This window comes from Drosophila willistoni, chromosome 3R (assembly GCF_018902025.1).
Source record: "Drosophila willistoni isolate 14030-0811.24 chromosome 3R, UCI_dwil_1.1, whole genome shotgun sequence".
NCBI classification, from domain to species: Eukaryota; Metazoa; Arthropoda; class Insecta; order Diptera; family Drosophilidae; genus Drosophila; species Drosophila willistoni.
Window position 1 is genome coordinate 29870295 of NC_061086.1, and position 27940 is coordinate 29898234.

A 27940-nucleotide genomic window follows, 5' to 3' on the forward strand; every position below is an offset into this window, starting at 1 on the left:
CAACGTAAAAAAATAAAAATTTTAAAACAAAAAGGAGAAGAAAAAAAAATAAAATAAAGAGGTAAATTAAGTGCTTTAAAATCGCGCAACAGCAGCAATAACAGTTACAACAACAACATCAGCAGCAGCAACAACAACAACAATAACATTAAACATGACATTGCCATGTCTCGTTTACACAATAATTTCAAATTAATTAAATATGCTGGCAAACGAGCCAACCGAAATTAACATTAAAAGGTGAGCGCTTCGAAATATTTATAAATAAAATACACAAAACGAAAAAGGGATAAATAAAAAAAATGACTCGTTATTATAAAATGTAAATTTCATCATTTCTAAACATAAAACACATATTTATTTGAAGTTTTTAAATTTGATCGATATTTGAAGAACTTTTCCACTTAATATTCTACGTTAATATTAAATTTTTGTAAGAGAAAATTAAGTTAAATAACCAAAGACTTTAATATAGCAAAAAAAAGATATTCATGCCAAATTTACATAAAAGTAGCTAAGAAATTATAAAAAAAGCATTTGTACTTATTCTGATAGTCCTTGATTAAAGGTCTTTTACCTTAAAAGGACTTTTGAGCGACTCTTCTGAGTCATTGCTATAAACATTACGTATACGCCTCGTTCTTACTGCTTAAAAATGTGTTTTTTCTTTTCTTCTGTGAAAGTACACAAGTAACTGGTTTATTTGTCTGTCATTGATGTTTGTTAATAACGATTTTATATTTTATTTTGTTGTTGTTGCAGCCCCTAAACTAAGGTGGTTTTTATCTCATCAATATGGCTGCCACATCAGCTGGCCAGCAGCAACATAAATTGAATATTGTTGCCAATGCTGAGGCAATTGCTGGCGAAATTCAACATCAACAGCAGCAGCAGCAGCAGGCGCAGCAGCAGCAGCAACAAATTCAAATGTTTAAGCAACAACAACAACAACAGCAACAACATCAGTTTTTTCAACAGCATCAAACGAAATTTGTATCGCGGGTCGTTACAAATACAACAACAACCATGCAACAGCAGCAGCAGCAGCAACAGCAACAAATATTACCAGCTGGTTTGGTAAATGGCAATGGCAACATGGTGCAGGCAGCAAGTAATCTGCAACATCAACAGCAGCAACAGCAACAACAACAACAACAACAACAACAACAGCAACAACAACAGCGAAATAGTCAGCACGTTTTTGTCTGCCCCACAAGCAGCCCGCAGTTACTTTTGCAGCAACAGCAACAACAACAAGCCAAACAGCGTCACGCGCAAATAAAGTTGCCAGTAAAGTCAACATCAGCAACAGGAACTGCAACTGCAACAGCAACTGTTGCTCCTGGTGCTGCTGCTGCTGCTGCAACTCAATGCCTGCCACATACAATTGCATCGCGTCAAATGAGTCAGAACAATCATCATCATCAGCTCTATGCCAAGAATGTTGCCAAAGCCAACAACAATAATCCAAGTAGACGTCACAACAACAACAACAGCAACAACACCATTGGCTACAATGGAAATTTGGCTCCAGGCTGGCGACGTCTAACCAACAACAATGAAGTGGCCTACATCAGGTGAGTGTTGCTATTTCAATCTCTCACTCTTTCTGTGTGTGTGTGTGTGTGTGTGTGTGTGTGTGTGTGTGTGTGTGTGTTTGTGACCTCTAAGCTATATATGATTTCAAGCTAATCTCGTCTTCCTCTAGGGTAAAAAAAAAAAAGAGGAGGAAATATGTCAAATTAAATGATTCTTGTCTAATTAATAATATAAATTCAAATAACTTCTTAGTTAAGGTAAACAAAAGATTAGATATGGGATATCTGTGTTTATTTTTGTTAACAAATGCAATAAGCACAGATATAAATTACTTATTTGTTAAGCAATTTAATTAGAATACAAATTAGAAATCATTGAGAAAATCAAATGGTAAACGGATTGTCGATAGCTTTTTTCAGTTTTTCAACTTTATTTGCTTTGTCAGTCTATCAATCGTTGTTGTTATTACTGCTGTTGTTGTTGTAACATGACATTTACAGCACTCTGGGGGCTCCCTTAGAGGCGAAAAAGTCAATCTGGTTATTGTCTGGCGAACGCATTCAAGAAGCCATAAAAATGTGTGTGTGTGTGTGTTTTGTGCCAGGAAATGCTTATGCCGCCGACGCCGCCAGGTAAAAGGATGGGCCAGACCATGACAGGCCATGTCAGTGTACATATATATGTACATATGTAGTCATAGTCTTGTCAGAAATCAGAAATCCATGAGTTGTCGAGTTGAAATAAATATTTACACCTGGCATTATCTTTCTCTGTCTCTCTCCCTCTCCCTCTCTCTCTCTCTCTCTGAACAGCCACAAACACAAATAACCACATAGATTCACATAATTACGAACGCAAATTCAATATTTACTTAAATATGTTGAAAACCCACCAGCAACAACAGCAACAACAACAAGAACAATTTGCCTAGGCACTTTTTAATTGTTCTCATTTTCGTTCTTCTTGGTCTACCCAATATAGCTTGAGGGTCTGTTGGGGGGTGGGTAGGGGTGCTACTACTTAGTTTCCCTCTGTCTATCTCATTCTCCCTGGGGTCTTTTGGGGTATCTGTGCAAATAGTTTGCGGCAATGTGGCCGATGTTGGGTAATTGTTGATTTTATAAGTGGCTTGGCACTTCTGAGTGGTTGGTTGGTTGAGTCTCGACTTCTTTTTTGGGCTTTGGATTAGTTTTTAGCAGCAGCAGCAGCAGCAGCAACAGCAGCTGTTGAGCTTTGTCTACTACCCTGCATTTAAGCGTAAAATGGGGAATATAGAATATGATATCAGAGGGAACATTAAATTAGTGAGATTCTTCTTCTAGATGATATGAAGTGATATTTAAAGACTAAATATTATTCTATAAATCGAAAAACTAATAACGCTGAGGTGTAATGTAGTAAATATATGTAAATTTTAAGTTATGTATAGATAAATATCTATATACTCTATATATTTTTTTAGCTTGGAGTTAGATTTTTCAATGTGCTTGACCCCCCAAAATGAAATTTAGTGAGATTTTCAAGCCTCCTCCGCCTCATTTAAAGCTCACGTGATTAATGGATGAACCCTTATGAAAAAGGTTACAATTTATGCGAATAAAGATATAATTTAGTATATATTTTAAGCTCTTTTAATGGGGAAATACAAGTACATATAATTTACCTGTTGAAGGGTGGCAATATTTTTAAGAATTAAGTTCTAATATAGTTAATTAATGGAGCAATTCAGGATCTAGAATCACCATTTCTACTGGTAATTGCTAACAAGCTGATTCTAGATCTTAAATCGCTCTAGTAATTGCCTATATTAGAGCTTAATTCTATATAGATATAGATATATATAAATATGAATGGAGACTAAATGGGCTAAGCCACGTTAAAGACATATTAAAGGTAAATCTACTTTTCTGGCAAGAGAAAACTCTCTCTCATAGTGAAAACTCCCACACTTTTCACAATAATGGTCACGGAAAGGATGGAATCATAAGAAAATTACAGGGTATCCAAATAAACATCAACCAAAGAAAGTGAAACAGTGAATAATCAAAAAGCTGATACAGAAAAAGTCATCTGTGTGTTGTCTTTTGCTTGATTGCTTCTTAAGATAGCCTCAGGTTCTTGAATAATAATTGAGAATGTTTTTTCGATTAATGAAAATAAATCTATTATATTAATAGCTGAGGGGAAAATGTTGTTAGCACTTTTAAAAAACACTTGATAGGCATGGGAAACAAGCATAAAAATTATAACATTTTATAGATAAAAAATACTTTTCAAAAGTTGTTTTGGCCGCCTTTTGGCCAAACTTTATCTCTACACGTACACAAGCAATATTTGCCTGTTAGTTTAGATTCAAAATTGAGTGAAATCCATTTCGTTTAAACTAATGTCCTTTAAGGATCTTAGAGTAGTTAAGACTTTTGCACTCCATTTCCTTTCGGTTGACACCTTGTCCTTTACGTTGTGTCCTCTGCAGAGGGAAAGGAAAAATGTCAAATTTTACTTACAACTCGGTGGCACGTTACCAGGACATTCAGACAGGCTCTGCTCTGCTCTGCTGGTTGCCCATTGCCTTTCATGGCCCGTTGGCTATGGACTTTCGGTCTCTGTGTGACCAACCATTGTCATTGTCCGCCGCCATTAGCCACGAGCAGCGACAACAAGCAAGCGACAGCTGCTGTTGCTGCTCATTTCCACGTTGCGTGCCTTTGATTGTTGTTGCAAGCAGCAGCAGATCGAAGTGGCCAGCCCCGCTCTGCCTCCTCTCCTCTAGCCATTTTTTGCAAATTTTTTAAGTTTGTTGGTTTTTTTTATTTTTTTATTATTATTTGTTGCAAAAGATAACCAACACACGGTCGGTCTGTGTTTTCGGTGGGGTGAGGTGGGGGGAGGTGGACTGCTACATGAATACAACTTTTTGTTTAGCTTCCGTCTCCATTGGCTGTGTGCAGTTTGCTTAGTTTTTTTTTTGGCGTTTTCTTGGAAAGAATGTTGCAATCGTAACAGTAGAGAGGGAGACACTTGGTGGCGGGAAAGGCGGGCTAGGGGGGTAAACGAGGCCAGTAAATCAATAATTGTTGCGCAAGCATTTTTCAGTTGTGTGTGTGACTGTGTGTGTGTTGTTTGCTCAAGTGCTAAATGGCTGCGCAACGTGACGTCAGAGAGCGAGAGTGACATGACAGAGCCATGGGAGGATGGAGGGATGAGGAAATATAACTCTAAGGCGACACAAATTTGACGAAACAACCAGCCAGGTCAAAAGTGATGTGATGTACAGCCCGCCCACTGTGCGGTCCACAACAGGCGGAAACTCAGTCAGCCAGCTAGTCAAAAGCAAAATTAAAAAGGCTTCCATAAATCATAAATCTGAAACGGCAGCTGGAGATCGATTCAGAGAGCAGCAGGCCGCCAAAAGAATGCGGAATAGTTTAGGGATTGAGCCTCAGCCCTGAGACTTGAGATTTAACTGAGCGTAGGTTGCATCAGCAGTTGTCTCAATGTCTCTCTCTCTCTCTCTGTCTCTACAAATATCTATTTGCTCTTTGGCCTTTAAAATGTGTTTATTTTACTTACATTTTAGCCATTTGCGTTGTTGACTTGTCTAGCCATGCAAATTTGTTATTGAATAAACAATTTGCTATTAACTCAGATCATAAATCAATAAATTTTCACTTGCAGTAAAAGTCATTGAAAGTCTTTAGAGTAAGTAAACTACTAAAACTATAGTCAAAATCCATATATTACATATATCTTGACTATCAAAAGAATAAACTATTGAATTATTATGACTTTGAAGGCAATTAAGTTAAGTAACATAGAATATTGGTATAAAGAAAGTTAAGTGGTCAAATAGTTAATGCTAATTGCTTGGCTATAATAAGGGATAATTATACTGGCCATTTATAAATATACATAAATGTATGTATGTACATATGTATATAGCAAAAATAAAAGATAGCAACAATAAAAGAAAACTTATTCTCAGTAAGTGTACGAGGAGTCAGGTATAAAAGTTAGTTATACCTACATATGTATATGTACGTAGGTCAGATTATAAAGGCTAATATACCCTTTTGATCAGCTGCTTTTCTGTTCGTTCTGTTTCATTCAACAAAAAAAGGATTTCTCGGATTTCCTGGCATGTCCTTGTCTGCTGCTTTTGTGCTATAATTCTTTACAGTTTTATGCGCCACAGCGAGACGAGTTTTTTTTCTCTTTTCCTTTCTTTTCGTTTCGTTTGGTTTTTTTCTTTTTCGCTTTTTTGCTTATATAGTCAGCGGTGCCTCTCAGTGGCTTCTGCTGCTGTTGTTGTTGTTGGGATTATTAATTTAGTAATAGGCTCAGTCAGCTGCTCTGTCTGCAGTCGACTCGACTTTTAAGGCTCGAGGGTGCACTCAAGGTCATAGGGCGTGAAAATTTCAGCTACCTTTTCCACACAGTCGGGCGGGCAATCGTTGGCGGAAAGTCAGAATAATGGCCACTCGACGGCAACACGGCTCTCTCCACATTGCCACTTGACGTTTTTATGTGTAATTTATTAAATTATTTTAACTCGTTAGCTTAACGCCTTTCATGTAGCCAACGGGGATGCTCGATAATACGAGAGGAGTGGGGGAGTGAGAGAGAGAATGAGCCTTTTCAGGTTCTACTCAATGTTATTAGCGCATTTTGTACGAATAAAAACAATTTTTTTAATGAGTAAGCGACTCTTTTTTTTTCGATATGGCTTACAAACTTTGTTACTCCGACCCCCTTCCTCCCTCTACTCTTCATCAAAATCAACATCATCATCTTGTTGAGCTCGTCTGTTGGTCGTGGTCGTAATCGTGAAGCTCTTAAGCTTACTTGCCACGCCAGTTGCATACAAATTGAGCCATAAGCTTTTGGCATTGATGATTTCCTTCACCTTCTCTCTCTCTCTCTCTGTCTCTTTCTCTCTCTCTCCTTTTCGCTCGTCAGGCTGTCTGTCTGTTTGTCTGAGCCAATTGACTTGCCATCGATTTTTCCAATCTCTGAACAAGACTCATTCGACTCATAGGCCTCGTAAGTAGTTAAAAATAATTAATAAAACAAACCAGAACCAGTTTTCTGATGATGATGATAGCATTGTAGAGGGGAAAGGGAACTGGGAATGGCCCTGGTTCCTGACTGGCTCTCATCTCCTGTTTGGCCAGCTGACAAGAAAAGGGCTACTCAATTGACAATTCGCATACTCGTTTAACCCGTAACATGATTGTTGCTGCTGCTGTTTCTTGTTGCTTGTTGCTGTCGCTCAATTATATTGTTGTCTCTGCTCTCTGGCTCCTGCCTCTTGCCTCATGTAGCAGCTCCTGCTCCTTTGGCTTCTTCGTCATATCGTTTCATTTAATGCCCATCCCGCTTTCACACTTCATGCATTATTCAGATTTCCCATACGGAGGGTCGTAGCAGCAGCAACTTACATTTTGTCGTTGAGCTCTCAAGTGTGGCTCTTGCTCTGTGTTTCTCCTTTGCCTTCGTCTCCTCGCCTCTCCTTTCCTCTCCTCTTCACTCAACTCAACTCGTCAACGGCGTCATCATCAGCGCCCTTGATTCCGTTCAAAACGTGCTCACACTTTACAATTAATAAGCAAAACCGAACTTTTTCTTTTTTTTTTTTTTTTTTTAACCCCATCACAAACAAAAAACCTTTTTTTTTTTTGGGTTTTTTTGCGGTCTTATAAAGGAAACCAGCTTAAAGGGGCTCGGCAGCTTCTGAACTGGCTTGGTTGTGTTTTTTTTGTTTTGTTTTTGGTTTCAAATTTAAATTATTTCCCATTCCATGGCAAAGAGAGTATACACCTCATTTGGATCAGCATATTGCAACATATAATGAGAGCTTCTCCCAGATCGTTTTTAGAGATTACCTGATGAGACACTGCGTATATTTTCTAGTTTGTCTTTTTGTAAATTTACTCAAATTCAAGAGAATTTAAAGGGTATAGAAAATTTGAGCTTTTTTGGCAATAATTTGTGTTTCTCATGTTTCATATTGTAAATTAATTAATTTAAATGACAAAATATTTGTTTAAAAATTTTGCAAGTTATAATTTCATACTGAATTATCGATATTTATGACCATTTCATCTTTTCGTTCAAAGTGTTTTAAACAGAAGCCATTTAGTTACTCTTTATAGTTGAATTTGTTCTCAAATTCCATTGCCAAAAATTAACTACTTTCAATGATTTACTCTCCGATAGACATAACTTACAATCTTTTCTAGGCTAAAACAATTCCATGCCGAACATTAAATTCATAAACCAGTTTGAGTTATGCGCGGACTACATCGACGACGGCAACTAATACGTGTATGGTGTATGGTGTGTATGTATTTGACATACGATCAAAAATCAAGTCAGGCTATATTTAATACTGATTACAATTAATTTATGCGTCGAAAACTGAAAACAGAACAGAGTACCGTACCGTACCATACCGCGTACCCCGTAAGCAGGAGAGAGACAGAATAGAACACCCCGAGTCCATTAACATTGTCATGTTAATGTTAATGCCCATTATGTTAATGAGCTGTTAATCAAACAGTTGCCTATTCACTGGTTTGGCCTTTTGCATGTCGTAGGTACTTGAGAAGAGGGATAGAGAAGAGAGTGTGGGGTGGGCTGAGGTTATAGGTCTGTAAGGGACTAATTGTAGTTGAGTGGCAAGAGGGGTACAACAAGTAGAGGTATCTAATTGCAATTTACATAACTCGAGAACGACAAATTGTGCGTTAAACTGGTGAATAATGAATAGTTGAAATATTTACCATTGTTCTGCTTGTTGTTGCTTCTGTTACGTTGCCCTCCCTCTCACACGCATTATTTATATATGTATTTGTTTCGCTTTCAATTACAGTCCCACTGGCAAAACGCTACGCACGCAATATCAAATCAAGGACTATTTGCTAACACAGGGTACCTGCAAATGCGGTCTGCCGTGTCCGCTGCGACCGGAATATATATTTGATTTCAATGCTCAGGTAAGTGGGACATTAAAAAACAAATATATATACTAAATTATAAAAACTATATCAGGTCTTAAGCTCTTTCAAAAACGTAATTCCTTATCTTATCCCACTTGCTTTAGAATTTTAAGAATAATAGATGCTAAAAATTGAAAATATCCAATAAAACTTAAAAGGTTCTTCAGTTTAGATTCCAAAATTTCAAATTAGGAACTTTAATGATCAATTAAATCGTATTTTAAATAGCTTCGATTTCTAAGCATCTATTGAATTAGAATTTATACAAGTATTTCCATAAAAATGGGATGATTATTGTCAGCCAAAATGATTGGATTTGTTATATAAATCAGTCAATAAAAGTTGAGAAACTCGTAAACGTTTTTGTTGTCGCATTGTCACTTTTGCTGGTAATGTGCATAATGTGATTAAATCTAAATCGATTTATGTCGCACTTATCGCTTTTATGGACGTTTCACGCGTCCATCTCTATGTATGTTGTAGAGTTTAAAGCTCTTAACTTGTTTGTCTCATAATTGGCTGTAAATACCATCAAGCAATGAATGAGCCAAGAGAAGAGGGAAGCCTAAGCTAAAGTTACAGCCAAAGCTGAATCTAATTGAATGTGCACTGAGAGCTAACCTAACCTATAACAGGCAGACAAAGAGCAGTCCATCGAAGGGGATATATAAGTAAGTGGGGGGGTGGTGGGATAGATGGAACAGCATTCAACAGACTTTCACTGAGCATTGCAAGCAATGTAAGAGCTACCCTCCGCCCCTCTCTCTCGCTGTCTCTCTTCCCTAACCTCGTCGTCGCTATTTTAACCAAGCTTTTCTGGGCTTCCAGATTAACGCAAAATATTTTGTAAAACCAGTTTGACAACAAATCGACTGTGACGACGACGACGTTGACGTTGACGGTGACGGTAACGTTGCCGTCGACTGCAACTCGTATTGGATGTGCAAGCTGCATAATCACAGAGAGTCGTCTCCGTCTCCAGTGACCATCTGCCGTTTTACTCCAGAGCAAGCTCCAATTTGTTTGTTTCTTTGTATGTGTATGTATGTGTGTATGAGCAGTGAAAATCGCAGTGAAATCGCCTGCAATAAGATTAATTTTCAACAACGAAAACTGTTAACGGTAAATCACACCCAGACATGACCATGTGCCGTTGTTGTTATTCTGTTTCTCTCTGTCTCTTTGTCTTGGCTGCTCTTATTGGCTTCTGTCTCGACTTTCAGTGTTCATCTCTCTCGTTCTCTCTCTCTCTGTTGGCTGCTGTTAACGTCGCTGTCGCTGTTGCCGTCGTTGTTGCTGGTGGCTGAGGTCATTAATTTAAGTTTATGGTTTCTCTCTTTGGTTTCTGCGTGACGTTGATGCCAAAACGTCAAGGCAAGCGCCAACGCCCCCGCTTTCGCACACACATACACACACACGCACACATACACATACATTCAATGTCCTTTTAATATGATCTCAATACCTCCCATGCTGCTGCTTGTCGATAATACATTGAGAGAAAAGAATAATAAACCGATAATTGCTATTATTACTCATAATTAATCGATTAATTTGTAAATCTTCTTAAGGTGGCAACATGAAAAATGGAAATTCAGCCCACGTTTGCATAAAAATAAACAATTAATGAACTCAATTATTAACATAAAAGCTTTCACAAAATAGATTTGCCTTATTAAGATGGAACACTACCTAGCACTAACTTTAGGCTACTAGTTTGGCACTGTTTATTATCGGATTATTGTGATTAGTTTTTCTCAGTGTACACACACGTTTTATAAGTTGAATGTCTGAACTCTGTCGTCAGCCTTGATTGTCGTCGCCTTTTGTTGCTGGATGGCTGGTTGGCTGGCTGACTGGCTGGCTCATCAATCGATATTTCGGTGCAATGCACTTATAACGCTACTCTTGTTCCAAAGCTAAAGTAACAGTAACATCTCCAGAGCATACATTTACAGCATCCCACTCCTATGCCAGAGACACAGAATTGCGTATTATCGAAAGGAGGCAACCGCAAATTTGTTTACTAAACACTTCATTGTGCCACAGATAGCCCAGCCGACCCCACTCTCTCTCCATCCGTCGTGGCTGACCACAAGTCGATTCCAGTGTCTTGTATGTGTATGCTTTTGTTTGGGGCATCGAGCTTAAGGATTGAGTTTTGAGAATTTCTCATCCCCTCTGTCGCCGTCGTCGCCTGTCTTTGAGCTCATTCAACTCATGACCCTCCACTCGATACCACACATACTCCCTTGGCTGTTGGCTCGCGATACGTTTTGGCAATGATTGATGTGGCAACATAATAAAGTCGTCGTTTGTTGGTTGGTTGGTCGGTTGGATGGTTGGTCTGTTCGTTCGTTTCTTCGTTTATTTGTTCACATTTCTGTTTTGATTATGGCCATTTCATGCTGTCACTTAACTTCAGCCTGCCTCTCTCTTCACATTCTGTCTCGCTATGGGCCAGCAGCAGCAGCAGCAGCTTATTTAGGTGTGGTAGGTTAGGGATTTTTTTCTCTTTCTTTCTTACTTTCTTTCTTTTCGTTTGTGTGCGGGTTTTTTGGTGAAAGTCGTAGACAAAGCGATCTGTCAGTCAGTCGATTGAGTGAAGCAAGCTAAGGTTGGGCCTGCAAATTATAATGTTACCCTTGTCAGTGGGAGTGGGAGTCGGTTTGGGAGACAGGGAATTGCTTTTCAGTGGCTTTCAGATTGGAAAGTTTAAAGACAAGACAATCCAAAAATTGAATTAGCAAAATGCTGTTTTCATAACCCTTGTAAAACTCACAATACAAATTGAGAGAATGTTAAAAGCAATAGAAAGAACTTGTTGAAGATTCTTTTGTTTCCCCTTTTGGAAGATGCGATTGCATTTGGTTATTTGTTTTATTTTCTGAAGACCGTGCGTATACGTAATATTGATTGCGTATACGTATAATCTTCAAGTCAATTAAGTCATGGGCATGAGCATGGAAATACATGATAATTAAGTATAACAAATTTGGCATTTGTGATACAAAACACACACGCACACAAATACGTGAATATACATATTCCATTTTAAGTTTATGACTCAGTGAAATCGTTTTTTATAGCCTTTCAAAGAGTCGAGCATATGACGCAGCTAAGCTAAACGAATGCTTTGTTGTCCGCTCGCTTCACTCGATTCGGGTCGGCTCTATATAGAGATTCACTCAGTCGACTGCAATTGTCGATAATTAAACAATTATTTACAATTGAAATTTTCAATTGCAAAGTGCAAATAAAGAAAGAAACACAACAAAAAAAAAACAAAGCAAAAAGCTTCATTTTTCTGATATTTTTCATTCGATAAGTGTGAGAGACAATTGAAATTGATTTTCCAAATGCAGCAGCAGCAGCAGCTAACTTTGTATAGACAATGCGAAAGGGAGAGAGAGAGAGAGAGAGAGAGAGAGAGAGAGAAACAGTGAGATAGAGAAAAAGATAGACCCAGGCAAGTTAAGCAAACAAATAAAACTTTTCGACCCAAGTTTGCCTCACATTGTTTCTCAGTTTCTGTTTCAGTTTCTGTGTCTGTGTCGTTCAGCAACACATTTAAAGGCAACCAAACAAAACAAACAAACTTGAGAAGGTCAGCGTCGTCATTGTCGGCAGCTCGTTTCAAAAATTTACAGCTTACAATAAAAATAAAACAGAAATGAAATGAACGCACTGTATTTTGTAGCTGCTGCTGCTGTGGCTACGGCTGACTATATGACTTTCAATGAGCCTACAAGTCGTCACTGTTTAGCTTTTGTTGTTGTTTTTGTTTGTTGAATGTGCGTGAAGGTTGCTTGCGCCAATCAGCGTACAAGTGTCAGAGGCCATGATGAGGGAAGAGAGGGGCCTGGGGAGAAGGGAGGAGAGTGGAGTTTTCGGGGCAAGGGATGGATGGGCCATGGACAGCAATGAAAATGAAAGTGAACCCGGGGTAAACAGTTTTCTGTGTGTGTCTGTTTGTTGCTGTCATTCATTCATGCCAATCTCGTTGATCTTCTCTTCTTTGCCCCTTTGGCTTCTTTTGCACACCAAAAATGCAACCAAGCACGTCCATGTCCACGTCCTCACATCCTCATCCTCATCCTTCACATTGCTGCCGCACTTTTCGGCCAATTTGCATTTATAAACATTTACAGAGCGAGGCCGGCCAACAGCAGCAGTGGGACGATTGCAGCAGACAATTTAGCATATTCATGGAACAACAACTAAAACAATTAGGCTGATGTCGGCGGCAGGTGGGCTGAGGCACCACCAGGCCTAGTGGTGCTAGTGGTGCTGGTGGTGGTGGTGGTGGGGTAATTTGCACGTCACTTCATTGTGAGCAGGAAGACTTCACTTCACTTGGCAAAAATTGAATTTTTAGTTTAAGAAAATTGGGGGAACAACGTTTTACTGTTCGCACTATTCTCTGCCGACTGCATTTCTTTCTTTCTTGTTGTTTTTCGGTTTTATTTTGTCCAGTCATTCGTTTGGGTTTTTATAGAAACTTCATTAGTCCAAATTAAATGTTGTACGCGCCATGAGCAGACAGCGTGGCATTGGCAGCACCAGCACCAGCACCAGAAGAATGAACGAACAGACACATCAAGGGCCCCTCTAGAAAACGAAGTAACAAAAAAAAAATATATATATATAAAGAGAAACTGTCGGCTGCATAAGTGCAATGCCATGTTGTGAACAAAAGGGAAGGGGATTGAAGGGAGCCGGAGTAAAATGGTGGGAAACGTAGATGGTGCGGTTAAAATGGGAGGGGGAAAAACTAAGCTGTCTATCTTCTGATGTCTCCAGAAGCCAAGTGCAGCATAAACGTTGACTGACATCCAGCTAAAAAGCAACCAAGCAACTTGGCTATAATAAAAACTTTAAATGCAAAAAAGGGACAAGAAATCGTTTTTTCCTTTTTAAATGAAAGCTAAACCCAGTATCACGATAAAATGAATGAGATTTGACATATTTTCTATTTCTCTTGCCAAAACTGTGGGGTGAGATAAGTAAGGCAAGTAAGATATGCAAAGTTTTTGCTGTTATAAAAAGTAATATAAAATAATTAATAATGGTAAATAAATAAGAATTTTAATGGAAACATCATAGCACTTTCTAACCTACTGATTAAGGACTTAATATTTGAAATAGTTTAGTGAAATCGTTTTATCTTGGTACATTATATCTAGCAATTTAGCATATTGTCCTGACAGAGCGCAAAGATATGTCTTTAGTCTATATATTAAGCCATATGTTGTTATATTTGTGAGCACATTAAAGTTGTGTTTGCTGATTTCTTTAACTATTTGTTTTCTTTTTAATTCCAATCGAAGAAATTAAGTTGCAGGAAGAAAGCTTAAGACTCCAATGAGATGGAGCTAGCTTTTCTGTGCCTGTGTCCTGGGCAGGATAACATTTGCACTAATAGTAGTTGGGGAATTCGAGTAAGGAAACTTAAATTCCCAAAGCTATTCCTCTGTCCTCTGTTTTAGGTATTCAAAGCATCAAAATCTCTTGAATCCGAAGCCATTTCATATAATAAGCTTGCATTTATCCGGCTTCATTATAGATTCTGCAATGTGGCACTGCTGATAGGGGGGATCAGGGGATGATGTTACGCCAAAGGAACTTCCGTGTCGATGAAAATTTTCATTGAATTTCCGTTTAATAGGAAGTAAAGAGAAATAAGGAAGAAGGAAAAAAAAAAGCAGAAGACATAAACTTTGCATTTCCCGTGTTTGGAAATAAACTGACAACTGCATTTCTGTAGCAAAAATTTTCCTTCCAAGGTTTCTTCTTGCATTTCAATTTAGTTTTAAATGGCATCGACAAGCAACCTCCTTCCTGCCATCGCTTTTATATCCTGCTCCCCATTCAGCCCACCTAGCATTAACCGAGGGAACGTTGAGCGATTTCCGTTGTGGGTTACGTCATGCATTGCAGAGTGGTCGCTAAGTGTGTGCGTGTGTGTGTGTGTGCACACGGAATGGGAATCTTACAGGACCTAAAGGACTTTGATGCAGCGCCTGGCAATGGCGACGGCGACGGCGACGTGACTGAGCGATTACTCATATCCGGCAGCGAGACCAAGTTCCTGGCTGGTCTAAAGTGCACACAATTGCCCGTAGGAGATCCGACTTGGTTGCTTGGCAGCTAGTGCTACCCTATGCCATGCATTCTGTTTGCTGGCCAGGATTAAAGCCTTTCGCTGCTTGCCGGTCATTATGACGTTAATGAAATCCAACACCGACCAGGCACCCAGTCACCCAGTCACTTGTTCATGCTTAACACCTGCCTCCTCGCCAGCCAGGACTATCGCCGCCTGGCTCGTTTGCATGTCGCCCACTCGTTGACCACGCCCCCCCACCACACAGAACCACTCCACCAAAAACACCCTCACGTTAACAGTCGGTAGTCTGCTTCTGGGCCCACACAGTTCGTTTTAATTTTCACAATTATGCATGCAAAAGTGCAATGTTTGTTGGTATTTCACTGGTATTTTCGTTTGGGCATTTTGTTGCGTGTTCTATGCGACTGACGAGGCGGTACGCGGGGTTGCATCCTTGTCGCATGGTGTCTGTTGACCCTTTCTCTTTCTCGCCTGGCTCTTGGCTCTGTCGAAAGCAGGAACAGTTAATACGTCAAATATGCAAAATGCATGTTTTACTCTACAGATACACACACACACACACACACACACACACACACACACACACACACACTGTCAAACAAAATTCATGTCCAATAAGTTGTATCCATATTGTACATGTTGCAACGTTATACACACATACATATACATATGTATGTAGATTTATATATGTAAAAATGTAATATTGGTATTCATTAGCGGCACGCTTTGGTGGAGTGTCAACGCCAAACGATGTCGCTCTGGTTGCTTTTAATGCCAATAACCACTTTGGGTAAACAAACAGGATATACCAAGAGTTGATTGGGCTTTAAAGTTTATTTAAATCGGAGAGATTGTTAAAGGGGTTTAAGATATGCTGCCCTAAAGTGTTTAAGATATCTTTACGTTTATTAATCTCTTAATTCTAATGAGTTCATCAACTTAAAAGAAATGATATCAATCGCATATCGCATCAGCTTTTGTCGCTTATTTAAGCCATCTTGGAGTTTAAATATTTCTGCATAAAAGGCAAAATAAATTGATAAATGAATCAAATAAAGAAAAGAGAATAGATATTCATTTCAATGTCGATCTAATTGAAATCCTAATCCGAATTGTAATCCGTTTTCCGAATAAATTGATTGGAATTGGAACTAAAAGCTTGAAACTTGAATATTTGAAAGATTTATCGATATTTTTCTAAACTATTATTATTATTATTATTTAATTGTAAGAAAGAATTAATTCTAAGTTACAATGAGTTGTGAAGCCAGAAAAAGCGACAAAGGCCTTCAGGCTGTCTAAACTATTTTAACCAGTCAAAAAGAGAAAAAGAAAAAAGTATTAAGCTATATTGAAACTTATTGAAACTTTATTCAATATTTCCGGCCCATAACTAAACTAATAACTAAAATTGCAGACTATTAAAACAATTTACGATTCAATAAAACATTTCAAACTTTTATGTTTCTATCAAGGAATTGATCTTCAAGTTAGTTGAGAATGCTTAATGTTTTTAAATTGAAGGTACCTATATTAACGAGTTTCGACTGCGTTTTATCTTCAGTTATCTTTCAAAACAGGGTATTCATTGGGTCGAGTAATGTATTTGAATTTATTGCAATTATTCTTGTTGTTATTGCCGCTGTCACCAGCACAGCTTTTGCTTAATTATTTTTCCATTAAATGGCAATTAAATTTTTGGTATTATATTATTTTAAAAATTCTACCCGATTCAGTTCCATCCGTATACATATAAATGTATATAGACATCATACATATATATGTACATATAATAGGGAAAATCATATTAAATTTAGCTGCCAATTCGTAAGGGGCTCATTTGCCATGGCAACAACATTTGATTGCAGTTGCATTTGTTTTATATATATATATATGTATTTGAATAAATGTACATTTTTTGTACCTAGGACTACTATAACTTCATATCTATATCTATATATATATGTATGTATGTATGTATAAACAAGCAGACAGATGAAGAAGACACACAACTGTGTGTGCCCCTGTGTACTTTTGTCCTGCTCTCTTGTGGTGTTGCTGCTGGTGTTTTATCCTACTCTAGATGGGAGGCTGGCTTCGTTAGGGAGTTGTGGGATGAGTTGTGGTTACAAAAGTTGAAATTATATTTGCATTTTGTGGCCAGGGCAGGAGCAGTCACCGCCTTTTTGGCCAAGTGGCAATAGCAAAAAAAGGAGCAACAGCATAGAACACAAGAACACTTGAAACTTTTACAAAGGCAACAGCAAATAGAAAGAACAACAAATCAAAAGCTTATGTATTTATGTTGTTGTTGTTGTTGTTATTGTTGCTTCTTGTTATAAAGTCATTCAATGTGAGATTAGACAAAACGCAACAGAACTGCAACTTGAGATACATTCTAGACAGTCTGGGATTATGTACGAGGTTGTTGTGGGGTGAGCGCTACATAAATATCCATTCAGACTGACAACAGAGTTGGGCTAGGGGGCAGCATTAGCATTATGAATTGAAGGGTTTCATTAAAATTTATTGAGAGAACAAATGATACTTTGAAATTGGCTTAAAGCTTGTCTAGCAATTAAGGTCTTGAAGTCTCTTATAGCGACTCGTTGAAATGAAACTCCACTAAACTGCAATTTAAGACATAAAATAATAATAATAAAATAGTTTCGTGAGTCTGGAAACCAAGAGATGTGTTTTATAACACCTTGCAACACATATTCGTTGTCTTATGGCATTTACCAACACTGCTTAAAACTGCCTTTCTTTAGATAAAAGTAGAAAACAACTAAATTTAATACTGACTGATTGATTTTCCCTTTTTTGATGGACTAAATGTTACAAGGATATGAACTAGCAACGAGTTAATCTTGTTTCCGCATTGAAATTCAAATCCTTGTTTAGTCTTTTGAAAGGCAATTGGATTAGCATATTCATTGAAACAAATGTTTATACATATTTATATCCCCATTCGTTGGTTGAACATTCTGTTCCAGTGATTCTGTAGACTGATGGGGAGACCAAATAAGTTAACGACTTCGTCTCCTTAGCACGACTTGCAATTATGCGTTTAATTTCGCAATTTTCCGCCAAGTCCCTACAGGATTCAAGTTTTTTGTGGACATGATTTAATTGCTACGTTCTTCCTACGCGAGTTAAAGTTATGGCCCGATTGGTCGGTCACTCAACACTTGTGGAATAACAACAACAACGGCAACAGCAAGAACACTTTAATGTTTAATAACCAACTTTGGTCAGCGGAATGTCCACTTGATTGTGCGCCTAAAAGGTTTGCCTTTTCTCTTTTTTGTTAAGTGCCGAGTGTGTTTTGTACAAATTGTTGACCCAAAATGGAAGCAACACATTTTCAACTCACTTTTACGGACTTGGGCTTTGCTCATCGGCCTGGGTTTGGGCTTGGGCTTGGGCTTGGGCCAATGAAGCAATTGTGTACTTCGTCCCACTGATTGAATTGACAAAATAGCAGCAACTCCCAAAAGGGCGGCGTCGGAGGTAGGGGTAAATTGAAACCTCTCGGCTGGCTGGCGGCAAACTTATTTGCATAAATTCCATCTGATATCAGGGTGCACCTGCTGCTGCTGCTGCTAACTCTTACCAAATCTGATGTGGTGGGTGGGTGATTTGGATTTAGGAGCGGCATTCAGAGGTTTTGTGTGTTGTGCGGTTGCTATGACATTATTTTAGCGACTCGTTTGATGTGAATTCATTCAATAGAGATTGATTTACACAGCATTTGATCATTGGATTACATATGTAAATACACACACACACACACACACATTTGTTTGACTTTCAGTCAACTTTTCGTTCTGGCTATGCTAATTGGACTGTAACAACTTCTCCCCCGAGCCAAGGTCGCCCTTGATCCACAAAAATCTTATAAAATCAATAGCACACACAACCAAATTTGTATACTCTTTGACATAGATTTTGTAATGTGAGTGGGAAAACATTTTTCATTGATTTATTTATAAGACTTTTATTTACTAAAAACTATTTTAATCAGCTGTTTGGCTAATGGCTTGAAAGGAACTGTTTAGATTATTGATTTCCGGATACCTAACCTATCCAATGTGAAGAGTATAAAGCGATACCTCGAATGTCTTTGACGCCAAGGGCGCCAAGATAAAGTTTTTTTTTTTCTTTTTTCGTAAGCAACTCACGTTTTGCTATGCAAATTAATTTAATGCCAAACTGTGTTCACATATATACAAGTGTATATACATATATGTATATAGTATATGTTGTTCGATTGTTTGGCATTTCAGTTTTCGATTTCAAATTGTCAGCAAAATGAAACGTAAAGACGTTTTTATTGTTGTCGTCGTCATTGTAGTTAGTCTTAGTGGCCGCTGCCATCGATTCTGTTGAGTGGCGGCGCCTAATTCGATTGCTAAGGCTGTGCCGCATTTATACTAATTATGGCAATTTGTTTGCTTTATGCAAATTGCAGGTACCCAACATGCCATTGCGGATGCCATCAGAGTCGCCAGCGTCATCGTCATCGTCGTCGACGACATCGTCAATGGCTTCGTCAACACCTTGCCTACACCAGAGGCGATTTCTTGAATCTCAACAACAACAGCAGCCACCAGCAGCACCAGCAGCAGCAGCAGCAGCCAACATTATCAAGGATGTGTCTGAGGCAACAATGGAAGCTACGACGATGCCATCACCAATGGCAACAGCTGTCAGTGATGTATTTTCAACTTTGATGACAACGAGAACAACAGCAGCAGCATCAGCGACATCAGCAGGAACTACAACGTCACCAGCAGCAGCAACAATAACAGCAACAAGAACAACATTAAACACAACTTCATTCGAATTGGCCAATAAAGGTAAAGAAAGATCAATATGCTTAAAACCAGCAAAGAAACTTTTACAAGAGCTTTAAATGATTTTATTATATTCTTCATTATTTTAAATAGTTTCAGTTTGATTTAGATATGCATTATGTCCGAATTATTCAAGAACAAGTTACAAGTTGTCGATAAGTTTTCTTCACAGATCTGTCAAGATATCCAAAAGGACAATATTCTAGCTTAAATAGATATTAATTTTGGTCTCTTTTTCCCCCTTTTTTAAAAACTTATAAAATCAGATAAGGAAAGAATATATTTTTGAACTTTTTGACTTTTAAGTTAGTGAAAATTGAGGACGATTTATTGTGATTTCACTGTACCAAATATATTTCAGATTTAGAAACTGAATTGGGATGATTTCAAAAATGAGAAAATGAAAAATGAAGAGCAATTAGTATTATAATATTTGTGTTTGGCTTAATGAATCCCATCCCATGCTTGGCATTTTGTTGGCATTTATAAATTTATAAAAAAAAGAAGGAAAACATATACAGAACTGACAGAACGAAGCCATGGCAACACTGGAATGCTTTGCCATGCACAAAAGTATGCTATATGAAAATGTGAAGGCTGCATTTTTGCGCAACTGCAAATCCAAAAAAAAGAAAAAAAATACTGGAGACCCAAAGAGTGAAGAAAAAACAACGACGATGACTACGACGAATGTGGTGATGGCAACCGACTAAGAACGAACGTATCCGTAGCAGCGGTAGCAGAATCACAAAATGCCCCCCAGGTAGTGGTTGTGGGGTTGAGTGGGCAGGGCGCAGGGGGAAAATAGTGTAGATACGTGCGATAAAAGTGGAAGGGAAGACCAAGGGGCAAACGAAAGAACAAGAAAAAAAAGAAGCAAAGTAAATGGTAAAATGGAGCAAACAGCAGGAGACAAACAAACAGAGATCCTTGGCAAAAGGTGCTTGAAGTTGGCATCGGTTTCGGACTAGCTACTGCTAGCTGGTAGCTGGTAGTTGGTAGCTGCTGCTGCTGGCAAGTGAAAAACGATGCCTAGACAATGATAAAGTGAAAATGCACACAAAGACACAACAGACAAACAAGGCAGTAGTAGCGGCAGCAGCAGCAGCAGGAAGAAAGGATAAAAACGCAGGCAAGCGCAAACACAAAAACAGCAAAAGAAGCAGCAGAAGCAGCGAGTTCAACAAGCTTTCAACGGAATGGGGAGCGGGGAGAGAAAGGGCATGTAATATGCGGAGGTTTGGGGGTGTATTGCACTTTGTATGTTGTTCCGTTTGTTTATACGCCCCATGGCCCTGTCCCCTGCCCGTTGCCTGCTGTGATTTTGTATATGAGAGAGCCGTCAAAGGAATTTAACGCGTTCCTCCTTTCATTCGAAATGCATCACTCAAAAGACATTGCGAAAATGTAGGTTTGAGTCCCTGTCCCTCCACCCACTCCAACCTAACGCTCCTTCCTATTTAAAAAAAAAGTATATATATATGTACATTAAACCTCTGTGTTTTTATTAAATGGTCTCGACCGTTTGACACTTGAGAGTGAATGCTTCAGGCTGTGGTTGTGGTCAGTGAGAAATTGAAAAGTTTTTGTTTCTAGGCCACATGGCTTGAGATGGTCCTCTGGGGGAAATCTACACTGAGCGAATAAAGGGGAATGCATCTAAAGAATGTTTGCAATGAGTTTCATATTTAACAAACAAGACAATTGTAAAGGTTATTTCTTTCTTTTAAAAGTGAACTCTTCATGGTTGCTTATTGTAGGTGTAAATGGTCTCCAATTATATGTTCCTATATATTCCATAAATTTCTATATCCCCTTTATATAATCACTTTTAATACTTTCTTTATTTATATTTTCAAATATTTTTTCGTCTAAAAAGTCAAAGTAATCGTTGAAAAAGTGAATTTCTCTTCTCTCCGTGCTCACTTATTTCTATTGGAAAAGATTTGGTTGATTTCATTCAGTCGAGGCTTTCAATTCATTGTCCCTTTCCCTTCGCCTTGATGAGAGAAAGATACATTCGCTTGCTGCTACCTTCTGTCCTCTTTAGATTTTGTTTTTTTGTATATTTCTGAATAGGTTCTTCACTTTTTGCAATTTAAGGCAATTTGATTTCCATTGGAGATACTATTTGCACTCTCTGTGCAAGGAAAAAAACTAAAAGGACAACAAGAATGAGAATTGCAAAAGCTGTTGCCAATTTTCAATACCAAATACCGCTCCGTCCACACGCAACGGACAGTGGACGATGGGGAGATGGATGGGTGGTGGTGTTTGGGTGTGAGTGTGTGTGTGTGTGTGTGGGTGGTGAGGCGTGTCTGGAATAGGGCAAACATTTGGCAAACATTGTTAAAAACTTTCAAATGAAAAGGTTAATTGAAACAAAAGGGACTTGACGGTAAAAGTTTAGCCAAGCGCGTCCATTGCGAACCGCCTACCAGACACGCCTTTCAACTACCTTCACTCCCGCCCAGAGTCATGCACTGACAAAAGGATATTGGTTCTGGAGGAGGAGGGGAGGTAGGGGGAGACGGCGGAAGGCCAATCAACGTCGCATTAAAAACGCCGCACAAAGCAAAAGTTTTCCACGTTTTAGAATTTTCCACGAGGTGGTTGGAGATTTGCCTAAAAACTTATTGTGTGCGTGTGTGTGTGTGTGTGTGTCCAGGCTGGGATGAATCTAAAAATTTCTCGCGGGTTTGCAGCTTAAATACCAAATGAATTCTGTTTTTTGTTTCTTGTTTGAAAAAACAAAAATTGCAATTTTATTCATTGTTTTTTGTGGTTTCTCCTTCTGGAGTAACGATTCGCATTAGAAGGCAGACATTGACCCGGCAAGGGATTGGCTGTTTTAATTTTGTTTTATTTCGTACTTTAATTAAGTCTGCCATTTTGGGTTTTTCTGTAGCCCCAAAGTGTCGCCTGGCGTGTTGACCTTTTTTCAGTGAGACTTATAGTAGGGGGCAATTTAAGGACGCGCAACGTTCTTTGCATTTGTCAAGGATACTTGACCTTTTACTGACTTTGTCGCCTGACTTTTTCCCTTCTTCTTCTCTTACAGATGCTGATTGCCACAAATATGGCAATAATAAATTGCCAGCCACATCCGCAGGGGCAACAACGACGACTGTTGTGCAATCTAGTCAAGCATTAGCAGCAGTTGGAGGACCACCAAAACGTAATACATCTACAAATCCCGCCCCAGGTTTAGGTTCAGGTTCAGGTCATGTGATAAAGCAGCCAACGATGACAACAATGACATCGTCAACTGCAGTGCTTCCTCCACCAGCAGCTCCGCCTCCGGCACCGGCAGCAGTGGCGACTCCGCCTACTCAGCAACCCAATTTCAAGGATGATCCCGCTGGCTATCTGCAGCAGCAGACAACTCTGCTGCACAACACCCTGGGCATGGGCATGGGATTGGAGCCAAGCAAACCGAGATCATTGCCACAGGAACCCATTGTGCATAGCTCGCAACAGCAACAGCAACAACAGCGTCAAAAGATGCGCCGCCTATCACTTTTTAACAAATGGGAGCCAGAGGCTACTGCTACTCCGGTCCAAGCACCAGTTTCGACGGGACCAATGCCACGTTCTCATCAGGTTGACACTGCATTTGCTCGTCCTCAAAAGCCGCAAATTACCAGCGTTTCAATTGTGCCCACTGCTCAGGAGTCGCCCGTATCGAGCAGTCCCCCCGAACAGGTGGGTGCCATTTCCACCAGCCACGAGAGTCCACGGCAAAGTCTCTCCTCGCCAACGGACTCCCTGGACTCGGCCAAGAGTAATACCCCTTCACCATCGCCCAAATTGCAAGTGCAGCAGATGCAGCAGCAGCCCCAAACGCAATTGCTGCAGATGCGACCCCAAGGCGTGAACCAGACGACCCAATTGAGGCTATTGCGTCAACAGAACCATGCCATGCCCGGCCAGCGTCTGCCCACCGTGGTCAGTAGCAATAATGTCGGGGCAGCCATATCAAGGAGCATTGTGACTACCACAGCGGGAGCCTTGGGTCGACCAATAACCACCACACAGAGCACAGGATCCTCGGGAATGGCTCAGCTGCAGACAATGGCTGGCGCGTTAGGTGGAGCCAATGGCGGTAGCCAGTTGATAATGACTTCCACGGGACAATTATTGGTTATACCGAACACGGCGGGCAAGCATCATCAGGCACAGCATCCTCACCAGCAACGTGGAGGTCAGCCACACCAAGCGAATATGCTGATTCAGCAGCAACAACAGCAGCAGCAGCAGGCGGCTGAACTGCATCATCATCCAGGAGGTGGCTACATTGTTAGCCAGCCCACAAATGGTGGAGCTGCCCACAATGGAGCCAATGGAGGCAGCAGCAGCAGCACGAGCAGTAGTAGTAGTAGCACAGTTATACTTAACTCGGGTGGAGCAGCAAAGTTGTTGCATCATCAGATCATCACCTCCCAGGCAGGACAGATTACAGCGACGGCAGGAGGAGCAGGAGGATCTGCTGGGCCACCAACCCAGACAGTGCTTTTGAATACCCTGCCAAATGGTGGCTATATTGTACAGCAGCCACAACATCCGCAGCAGCATCAACATCAGCAAGCGGAGCAACTTTTGGCCATGCCACAACCGGCGGCACCTCCTCCGCCTGGGCAAACATTAATAATTAGTTCGCCGGAGGGTAAAAGGAGGACACGGAAACGTAAAGTTTCCATATGCCATACGCCACCACCACCACCATCCACCACCTCCTCCGCCTCACCAGTCAAGACTCACTCGCCACAGATCTCGCCAAGCATCCCCAGCCAGGCGCCGGCCATACTCCAACAGGCCGCTGCAGCAGCAGCAGCAGCGGCAGCTGCTGTCTCGGCACCCCAGCCAACTCATCAGTTCTCCCATCAGTTTCAACTGAGTCCGGGCATCCAGGGGATTGTGGTCAATAAGCCATCTCCGCAGTCGGCGCCTCAAACTCAACAGCTGTTGCTCCAGAATGGCCAAATATTGCAGCACGTGAATCTCATTGGCCAGCAATTGCTTATGCCGGCGGGTCTTGTCATGGGACCGGATGCTACTCTTCTGCAGATCCAGAATATGCCCACCACGAGTCTACTGACCCCCCAGGGGCCAGTCATGCTGCGAACGCCTTCGCCCCAGAGCCACAAGCCTTCGTTCATCTCGCCCAGTGGCGGCGGACAGCAGTATATAGTGGGGGCCAATGGTCAATTGAGTCCCATTGGACAGATATACTCCACCCCGATGGGATTGGTAATGCCCACGGGCCATCAACAGGGCGGCACCTCCTTCGTCCAGGCGAGTCCAACGACCACAACCACAATTCAGATACAGCAGGCTCAGCAGACAGCCCAACAGGCAGCCACCACTCAGATAAGCCTGCAGCAGCCGCCGCCACACGCCACCACAAGCTATGTGACTGAATCTCTTGCTAATCGACAAGGAACCGCAGCCAGTCCACCGGATACAACCACATGCAGTCCCCGTAGTCCGGAAAGGCCGCCCAGTCATCGGAGCAGTGGCAGCGATATGGTAAACTTGACATACCAATCTCCATATCTGTCTATTTTCTAATCCTTAACTCGTTTTCGTTTTAGGTCCAATGCGTGTCCAGCTCGGAACCGGATGCAGCGGTTTCGCCACAAAGTGTCGAGAGTCGTCAGTCGCCCTCCTCCACTGACTGCGAGCGGAGTAAGTAAAGTATATGTGGAGTTCACACACACACACATAGACATGGAAATTCTCATTCTGATTTCGAACACAATTTCCCCTTCAGATTCCATTGGCACCACCAGCAATCTAATGTACAAGCCCACGGAACCAAAGATTCGACGTATACACATCACATCGCAAGCACCCACTGAGAATGGAAGGAGTCTTATGGGTCAAGGTATGCGATTGGTTAATTCCACTTCCACATCCATGTCCATTAGCTCATCTGCAACATTAACCACGACGGCCAACCGTCCTCTAATGCACCATCACCTAAACACTGCTCCAGCTACTAATAGCCATCCCAGCGCCGCCTTACTTCATCATAAACATAAAGTAGTTAGCGTTGATTATAATCCGGGTAAGGTCTCCATACAATCCACTTGTCCTAGCTAACTCTCCCACATCTAATCGCACTCGCCATCGCACCTCCATCTAACTGCATGTTGTGCACACACACACACACACACACGTTTTGGTTACTAACTCATTTCGTGTCCCATCTGTGTTTTACCCTGTCCGGTGTTGGAGTCTTTGTTAACCATTTAGTTCATACCCAAAAACAAAAAGTCCTTGTCTCAATGTGAGTCGCCTTCCTTAGAATCGCCCACAACCACTCAGCAGGCAATTTCGGATGCGGCCCCGGCACCAGAAGCGCGTAAAACGGGAATCCACATTAGAAGGGAACCCACAAAACGATCACGTCGTCCCCAGCGCGGTGCCTTGGCCCGGGGAACGGCCAATATTGGCGGAATAATGTTGCCGCCACGTTCGTTTGCCATTGGCGAACTGATTTGGGGACCGGCACGTGGACATCCCGCATGGCCAGGTAAAATCGTCAAGATGCCCGATGGCGTGTGCACCCCATCCCAGCAATTTGATCATGTCTGGGTTCAGTGGTTCGGCGGCGGCGGTCGTTCCACATCCGAACTAATTCCAGTCAACTCGCTGCAAAGTCTCTCTGAGGGCTTGGAGGCGCATCACAAGGCCCAAAAGGATACCAGAAAGTGAGCAATATTCCGTGAAATGGGGGTAAATCAGTTGGCAGGGCCCAATAATTTCTGATAGCCAGTTAAAGGGGAACATTTTCATCTCATTTGACTTCTCGATTCGAATTCTTTAGGGGATTAGGAGCAGCCGCAACAACAAAGACAGCAATGGGTCACAAAATGTAGCTAATTATTGAATTTGATTTTAGAAAAGTTGTTCTATTTTTTCTTCAATTTTAATTTGTAGGTAAATCTTTACTTAGTTATCTCTTTCAAAGAGAATATTTAAGCATTTTATTGATTAATTTTTATTAGTATAGCAAATTATGCAAATATTTTTAGCTTTAATTTGTAATTAGTAGTTGTTTTATACTTTTTTTTTTTAGTCCGTTGATTAAATAGAGAATTGATTTATTTGAGTTTGACATTTCATTAGATGTGCAATGTAGCAACAAAACAAATATGTATAATTGGCATTTAAATGCATTGTTAATTAATTTTATTATGATTTTCTATTTGACTTTTAATTTGCTAATTAATATTCTCATTTCTACTTTTTTTTTACAAAAAAAATATATATATATGTATCTCTAAATATGTGCGCTGAACAAAAAACAAACCAAAAAAAAACATTCCTGCCCACACCAACATGCGTAACAACACTCTCTCTGTCTGTGTGTGTGTGTGTGTGTGTGTAATCATCATCATCATTATGACAAACCCGAAACACCCAAAAACCAACCACACACACAACCTGAAACCAACCAACCCATCCACCCACTTACCATCAAAACCACAAAAGGAGCCGCAAACTGAACTCGCAACTCGAGCGGGCTATACAAGAAGCAATGACTGAGTTGGATAACATTTCAGCCTCCTCGTCGCCCGGTGTCGCCACCGGTACAACAGCGGCCGTTACCGTGACAACAACTGCTATTCCATCAGCAACAACCGCAACTGGAGTTTCAGTAATTGGTGGACACCAGCAACAGCAGCAGCAGCAACCTTCCTCAACCAACAGCAACAACGCCAAGGCAAATGGAGTGGTGCGAGGCAAACGTCAGTCTAACAACACAAGTGGCAACGGTAGTGGTGGTGGTGGAGGAGGAGGAGGAGGTAATGGCGGTGGCGGTGCCAGCATGCTACTGACTCCCAGCACGGCGGCAACATTGAGTGGCCTCTTCAGTCAGCAACGAGCCAAACCTATACGAATTGCTCCAGCACCTCCAGCGGTTGCTGCTGCAACAACAACACCAACAGCAACAACTGCTGCTGCTGCTGCTGCAGTAGCAGCAACTGGCAACGTACTTCCACATGGCAAGGCAGATATCTTGAAGCTGACCAAATGACCGGAATTGTCGACGTTCTCGTCGACATTAACCACCACCACAGCAAACTATACGCTCATCATTGGGCATAAGTAGAGGCAACTGTCCGGACACGGCACACATACATACCATACCCAATATCCTAACATAAGAGTAAGCGTGTAGACCTTCTCAGTTGGTAGAAGAGACAGACCCCAATTGTGTTTTCCATCCACCACCACGACCACTCCAATCCAATCCAATCCTGTATTGTCCTTCTCTGCTGGCTTGCTTGCTTGCGGTGCGACAATGCCCCATTCTTGAAATAGACAATAAAATAAACAACAACAACTACATTGTTATAAACAAAAAGAAAAAAGAAAATTGATGTTCTAACCGTAAGCCAACA

General features: G+C 40.6%; 1 protein-coding gene across 5 annotated transcripts; it reads left to right on the plus strand.

Moving 5' to 3' along the window:
* Positions 1-15: 15 nt before the first annotated feature.
* On the plus strand, positions 16-27912 carry LOC6649695 (AF4/FMR2 family member lilli). Of its 5 annotated transcripts, XM_047009206.1 has the most exons (9): positions 16-240; positions 763-1577; positions 8414-8537; positions 19142-19529; positions 22588-25055; positions 25121-25214; positions 25300-25596; positions 25837-26242; positions 27027-27912. In XM_047009206.1, exons 2-9 carry the CDS (start codon positions 796-798, stop codon positions 27571-27573), a joined length of 5106 nt encoding a protein of 1701 aa, XP_046865162.1. In that variant the 5' UTR covers positions 16-240; positions 763-795; the 3' UTR covers positions 27574-27912. The 5 variants fall into 5 exon arrangements, with proteins under 5 accessions (XP_046865162.1, XP_046865163.1, XP_023035393.1 ...); XM_047009207.1 differs by lacking the exon at positions 25837-26242 and having other exon boundaries at positions 27098-27912; XM_023179625.2 differs by lacking the exon at positions 25837-26242 and having other exon boundaries at positions 25300-25413; positions 27098-27912.
* The last annotated feature ends 28 nt before the right edge of the window (positions 27913-27940 follow it).

What these genes read in the sequence shown, in the direction of transcription:
- LOC6649695 (XM_047009206.1), top strand. Translation starts at nt 796, where the DNA reads ATGGCTGCCACATCAGCTGGCCAGCAGCAACATAAATTGAATATTGTT. An exon ending in TATTTGATTTCAATGCTCAG is followed by an intron (nt 8,538 to 19,141) that starts GTAAGTGGGACA and finishes TGCAAATTGCAG; the next exon opens with GTACCCAACATGCCATTGCG. An exon ending in CTCCACTGACTGCGAGCGGA is followed by an intron (nt 25,215 to 25,299) that starts GTAAGTAAAGTA and finishes TTTCCCCTTCAG; the next exon opens with ATTCCATTGGCACCACCAGC.